Source organism: Lepidochelys olivacea (assembly GCF_965140295.1).
Source record: "Lepidochelys olivacea isolate rLepOli2 genome assembly, chromosome: 10".
Classification (NCBI taxonomy): Eukaryota; Metazoa; Chordata; order Testudines; family Cheloniidae; genus Lepidochelys; species Lepidochelys olivacea.
In genome coordinates, this window is record NC_140420.1 from 13,263,012 (window position 1) to 13,269,783 (window position 6,772).

The following is a 6,772-nucleotide window of genomic DNA, read 5'->3' on the forward strand; positions in this document are numbered from 1 at the left end:
CCATACCCGCCCCAAGCGCCGTGGGGACCCGGATCTACTCCCCCATGGCCTGCGGGGATCCTGCCCCAGCGCCGCGGGGACCCGGATCTACTCCCCCATGGCCTGCGGGGATCCTGCCCCAGCGCCGCGGGGACCCGGATCTACTCCCCCATGGCCTGCGGGGATCCTGCCCCAGCGCCGCGGGGACCCGGATCTACTCCCCCATGGCCTGCGGGGATCCTGCCCCAGCGCCGCGGGGACCCGGATCTACTCCCCCATGGCCTGCGGGGATCCTGCCCCAGCGCCGCGGGGACCCGGATCTACTCCCCCATGGCCAGCGGGGGACCTGCCGCTGCCCGATACCCGCCTTGGGGCGCTGGGGCGTTGTCTAGCCCAGGCTCTTCTAGAACACACAGTCCCGCACTGTCATCGTCCCTCCCCCTCGGGAGCTCCGCAAGGCCCCACCGCCCTCTGACTCAGCACAGTTGAAGGCCACTGATTGGCCGCGTGCTGACTTAGCGCTGTAGAACGCGCCAACGGCGAACCGTGATTGGTCCGGGGTGCCGATGTCGTCATGAACCGCGCGCGCGCCAGGCATGACTCGGCCAAGATGGGATCGGCCGAGCGGAGCGTGACTCAGCGGGAGGGCTGAGCGATAAAAGGCCCGGCGGCGGGGGGGAGGGGGGAAGGCTGGTGGTGGACTCGCGGCAGCGGCGGGTGAGTGCGGCCGCCCGCCCGCCCGCGCCTCGCCGTTTCTGGGCGAGCGGACTCACCCCTGGAGCGGTCCCGTCCCGGGCGGAGACGGGGCGCGGCTCAGTCGCGCTGCCCGCTCGCCCTTCGGAGGCGGTGATCCGTCCGCGCCGAGCGGAGTCCGGCTCCCTTCCCGGGGGGTTTCTCCCCCTGCTCGGCGGAGATGGCGCCTTGGCCTTCCCCACTGGTGGCTCGTGACCGGTTGCCGGCCGCCTGGTGCTAGCCTCCCCCATTGTTGTCAGAGCTGGCGCTGGCTGATCCCTTCCTCTGGCCCAACCTAAAGATCGCTCCTACAAAATGCTTTGATGGGCGGGGGGGTGAGGTGCATCTGGCTTTTTGTATTGATACTGCAATAAACTAACACCCCCTTCCCCCAACTTCATTTTTGAAGGTGACCGCTGAAGTGGTCAAGGAGCTTGAAGCATCTGCCGGCCTATGATGGAGTTTCCGGACTTGGGCAAGCATTGTTCAGAAAAAACTTGCAAACAGCTGGGTAAGAAGCACTTTGACTGCAATTACTGGGCTAAAAAGAAAAGGAGTACTAGTGGCACCTGAGAGACTAACCAATTTATTTGTGAGCTGTAGCTCAGGAAAGCTCATGCTCAAATAAATTGGTTAGTCTCTAAGGTGCCACTAGTACTCCTTTTCTTTTTGTGGATACAGACTAACAGGGCGGCTACTCTGAAACCTGAACTACTGGGATAGTTAGTTTACTACATTCTGTTATCTGCTCTAGTCCTCTTGGTAGCTTTTCATGAACCAAATGAACTGTCAGACAAGGGGTACTCTAGAAGTTAAGGTGATTTACTGAATGAAAGTCCAGATCTGGTTCTGGCTAGCAGTGGTGAACTGACATAAGATCAGCTGAACCCATAAATGCCAAAAGGCTGTGTGCCTCAAATCCTCTTGGGGGAAACCTGACTTGAGTTATGAGATGGAGACTCCTGATTTAGAGAACAGGAGTGGAGTGAATTTGTTTTCACTGCCAGGACCAGAGAAGCGTGACTAGACTATCTTGTCCTATTAAAATGTACCCATCAGTACTCTGAGAATACTTGCTTAGCTACACAAGGTATGCAATACTAATGTTGCTTACACTCAAACTAATACTCCCAGCACCTCCTTGGGAACAACCAGAACCAAATACAGCAACACTGTCCTGAAGCAGAGAAACTTGAGATCAGAAATGCCTGTCTATCCCAAGGCCTTCATATCTGAGGACTGTTAAACCTGTCACATCTGATCTCTATACTAGTAGTACAGGAAGAGAGTCTTTGTTTTGGACAAGACTTGAAATGAGCTGATAGAGCAGTACAGATCTTGGAGAAGAGAGGCACTAAACAAGCAAGTAGTTCTACTCTGTAGAAACTGTCCTACACTAAACTATTGCAGGTATCTGCAATAATCTGCATCTGAGATGTCTAGATTTGTAGCCAGAACTGAAATAAACCTCCAACCATCAGTGAAACCCTAGAATCCAGAGAAGCACCTCAGGCTGTGGACTCTGGCAAGACAGACCGTATGCCTGTCAAAATATCTGGATTCCTTGTTGTAATGCATTGAGTCTCTGTTACTATGTCTGGATCAGCTATTAATTATGAGGATATCCCAAGAATAGTTGCAGATGCTGCACTTCTATAAGCTGTCTCAGCTATTCACTCTTAACAGCTGGGAGACTTCTGTGTTTGGGTATAATAAAGTGAGCTAAAGCAAATCTGCTGTGACTTTAGGCCTAGGAGAGTACTTGGTGCTTCTGACTAATATGCCCCCAGAACTATTAGCAGCTGCTGTTGAGCAAGGACCTAGGGCAGTCTGTCTCATTGTATTGATGGTTTAGCAGGTCTTGCAAGTAACTTGTGGATTAAAAGGCAGAAGTGAGGCTACCCTAGCACTTTCAAATTGAGAGAAGCGTGTCTACTCACTGTTGCTCGCTAAAATATACATCTTGGAATGGCCTAAACTAGTTCCTTGTAAAGGTGTCCTGGATTCTGAGTAACCAGACACCTGCTTTCATGTTGCCTACTTAATGCATGAGGAATTTACTCACAATGTTTAGTAACGCTTTAAAAGGTAAATGTCTGTCTTCCATATTTAGGACTTGCAGGCATATAATGTTTTTCTTACAGATTTCCTTCCTTTAAAATGTGATGCATGTAAGGAAGTTTTCTGTAAAGATCACATCACATACGACACACACAAATGTACCTCTTCATATAAGAAGGTAAGTGTCTAACAGTAATTCCGAATGCTTCCACTTAAGGAATTCTCTAGCTGTGAAGAAAGCCAACTTTGAAACCTGATTAGGAGTTTCTTGTAGTCTGCTTTGCTGGGTCTTCCGCTTGCAGTAGACTTGTTTAGTTTACAACTGAAATTTAAAAGTTCAAACAGTAAACTTCTGTAAGCTGTAGCAAACCTGATTGCATCCTGCACTTAAATTGGGGTCCCATAAAGAGTGCAGAGACAGTGCTGTACATCTTCAGCAATGCAGTAGCTATCAGTTGAGAGTTCAGTAAAGTTTCTCCAAATCTTAACTTGATAAAAATATGGCAGTGAACGTGAAACTACAGAAAAGCAAATGACTGAATACTTGATGGATGGAAAGTCTGATTAGCAATAACACTGGTCTAGAATATGGGTCTGTATGAGAACTGGAATTTGGGTTATCAAGAAAAGTTCTCATGTGTCTGTTCTAGCAATACAGAATTACTGGCCAGAATAAGTACAGTCTTATTTGAAATAAACACTTCAGCTTATCTAGGTCCAGAATCTGACTTGACTTAAGTCATCTAATGTAGTTAACAAATGTACTGTTCTTGTGCAGCAGTCTTCAAACTCTGGTCACCTATATCTCTTGCTGCAGTTGCTTGTGGTTCTAGAACCATAGTTGTACACCATACCTGGAAACTCAACAAAAGAACTTACACAATTGGGGCTAGCGAAGAAACCAAATCAACAAGGAAAGTGTACTCAGGATTTGAAAATTACATGATCTAAAAGCAAACTAGATGGGACGTTCGTGCTAGCTGGCTAGCACGAACTACAATGATGTTGACATGGACTTCCTGTAGTAACGAAATGCAGAATCCAGCACTGATGAAGTGGATGTGCTGGAAGTTCTGAAGAGAACTTGGTATAGGAACGGAACGTCACTCAGTTCAGAATATTTCCCTCTCCTTTCAAAGGAAAGGGATGGAAATCTGAGTTGGGTCTTGCTTTCAGTCCCATTTCTAATAACTTCACTGTCTTCAGGATGTGCAGGTTCCAGTATGTCCTTTATGTAACACTCCCATCCCAGTGAGAAGAGGAGAGATGCCAGACATTGTAGTTGGAGCACACATGGACAGGGACTGCAAATATGATCCTACTCAGCAGAAACAGAGGGTAAGAAAACTCGCTTTGAAATCTAAATTGATGCTTATAGAGACAAGCCACCTAACTGCATAACAGTATGATACAGGCAGCAGCAATGCAAGCTCACTTACCTACTAGGCCTCAAGCTTCCTCTGGAAGACTCCTAGAAGAGATACCCAAACTCACTTAAATTATTTGCCTGACTGTACTCATCAAGATATGAGCAGTAGTCCAAATAGTGGGTAGAGAACAACTTATACTGCAGACCAGTAAACAGTGATTGTGTGGTCATCAGCCTTTCCTGACCAATTGGGTTTGAACTGGTGACCAAACTAAAGGCTTTCAGTACCCAAACAATTAGTGCCTCTGGGTTCAGCAAGCGCTAATTAGTACTATTGCCAAGACCAGAAACTGTCACTCTTGCTCTGCACTATGGTTATATTTCGCCCAGTAAGCAGTATAGAATATTTAACTCTGAATTCAAGGAGTTGGAACAATCTTCTTTTCCCCCCTCAAACTGCTCTCTAAATTTCAGGTAAATCTAATTTAGAGGCCTGGATGCCATCTTGGTCCAATTAGAAAATTAATTTGCCAGTAATGTGTGAAGTACTTGCTGCTTGAACTAAAACAACTGTCCTGGACTACATTTTTTAGATTTTCACAAACAAGTGCTTAAAAGAGGGTTGCAAAAGGAAAGAGATGATGAAGCTTGTTTGTAACCAATGCCATGGGAACTTCTGTATAAAACATCGGCATCCTCTGGATCATGACTGCAAAGTGGGAGGTCGCCCTATCTCCAAAGCAGGGTAAGGATGTTAAATTTCATAGTACAGGAAACAGGCTGAGGTAGGAAAGCAATTGCCTGAGCAAGGGGGAGACCATACCATTATCTCTGCAACTTGCAGCTAAATGAGTTCTCAAATGTTATCTCTGGGAAGACAGTTGGTCAACTATCTCACTGAAGTATTTGGCTCCTTAAGCCCTTGTAGGACTAAATTCTGTGAGCAATTTGAGAACACATTTGGAAGGAAAGGGATGACTGACTTTTCTAATGGTGAGCCTTTTGTATCAGACTGACTTCTCTAAGGCACCAATTCCCTTAGTATCCAAGTGTTACTGTAGGAAACAGAGTATAAACTTAAGCCTTTCTAATGGAGTAATATGTCTCTTCTAGACACAGCTACCTTCCTTGCTCCATGCAGTAGTATTCTAGAGCAGTTGGGTGACCAGTTCTGCACAAATCTGGAAGTGGATGGATGTGTGATGTTCAGCATGGTTCTATTTCCTTGTAGATATGCAGCTATAATGAGAGCATCAGGATCAAACAAGATGTCCTCTAACTTATCTTCACAACAGGTATAAACTGAAGTGTGGTTATGAGATTAGCAAAATAAGGTGACTTAAAACAGAGCCTTGTGTCTACAGAATGTAAAATTGCCATTGGCACTCCTTCCTTAAAACTTTATTATAGTTGCCAGTTGACATCTGAGCAATGCCAGGAGTGTAAAGGAGGGGCATAAACAGTCCAAGACATGGCTGTTTTGTCACTGTGGCAATTAATCTTTGCATAGTGCATAAATGTGCAGTCAAATTGCTACTTATTACAATGACTTAGTAGCTGAGTCAGTCCAGCACTTGACATGGTCAAGATGTAAGAACTCATTATTGGGTGACTAATGTCATTAGTTCAGCCATCGGACTATTTCAACACTTAAATAATTATTCAAACTTTCCTGGTTAGGGTTGATCACTGCAGGACTCTAGCCTAAATCTGTAATTTAATAATTTCAATCTGTTCTCTTTCAGATGCTGATGAGCTGAGGCAGTCCTAATGGCTGGATTAAATTCTCCTTTAAACTATTGTAAATGTATTGCCTAAAGCTTGTGCATATTTTTCTACAGTACAAATAAAATTATTTTATCTAATCTCTCAACTTCCAATAAATTGCTATTTCCTTTTGTAAAGGATAGTAATGTGTTCTCTGTATTTGGAATACCTCAGTCCTAAGAGAATAGCTAGCATTTTCTCCTTGTAAAACCAAACAAGAAGGAAAGTGAGGAAGAAGGAAACCTCTGTATGCCTATAGCAGAAGGATACACTAAAGTAACAACTAATACCACACCTCCAACCCTGGGCTATTGCAATATACATCTGAAATCCATTTGGAAACAAGCTGTAGTGACTAAGTAGTTTATAGTGTGAACATGTCACCTGATTCATCTGTATTAGCTGTAGGGTGCAGTTTAAAGTAACTCCAGCTGTGAAGTGACTAAGTCAGACATCTGCCATGGACAGTCTGTGGGACTCCCTATGGGATGCTACTCAGCAGAGGTGTTTGAGCATAACTCCTCTCTAGAACTCACTTGTCCTGTACTTTAAAATCTGAATCATTTTCAGGATGTACTACAAAGGTCAAGCTGCGCTCATAAGCAGTTGATTTGTTTGCTTAGTGGGAGGGGAAGAGCTGCCTTTGTATCTTTTTTTTTTTTTCCTCCCCCTCTGTAGCATATGCAGTACTCAGGCCCCATAGCTATTTTTCACTGCTTATAAACAAATTATACCTTCAGTAGTTACTGACTTTCAACTTCAATAGCTTCCTATGCCACTGATTTTTTTTTTTTTTGGTAAACAATGTACAGCAGTTTAGCTTAGGAATTGAAAATAGAGTTTCAGATGAGCTGGAAGGGCTCC

General features: G+C 45.2%; 1 protein-coding gene across 4 annotated transcripts; it reads left to right on the forward strand.

The window, feature by feature from the left end:
* Nucleotides 1-280: 280 nt before the first annotated feature.
* Nucleotides 281-6,045, forward strand: ZFAND2A (zinc finger AN1-type containing 2A). Of its 4 annotated transcripts, none has more exons than XM_084640393.1 (7): nucleotides 281-573; nucleotides 1,121-1,222; nucleotides 2,856-2,950; nucleotides 3,979-4,110; nucleotides 4,735-4,886; nucleotides 5,373-5,436; nucleotides 5,887-6,045. In XM_084640393.1, exons 2-7 carry the CDS (start codon nucleotides 1,165-1,167, stop codon nucleotides 5,899-5,901), a joined length of 516 nt encoding a protein of 171 aa, XP_084496519.1. In that variant the 5' UTR covers nucleotides 281-573; nucleotides 1,121-1,164; the 3' UTR covers nucleotides 5,902-6,045. The 4 variants fall into 4 exon arrangements, 3 of the variants coding, with proteins under 3 accessions (XP_084496519.1, XP_084496517.1, XP_084496518.1); XM_084640391.1 differs by lacking the exon at nucleotides 281-573 and adding an exon at nucleotides 590-696; XM_084640392.1 differs by lacking the exon at nucleotides 281-573 and adding an exon at nucleotides 623-641.
* The last annotated feature ends 727 nt before the right edge of the window (nucleotides 6,046-6,772 follow it).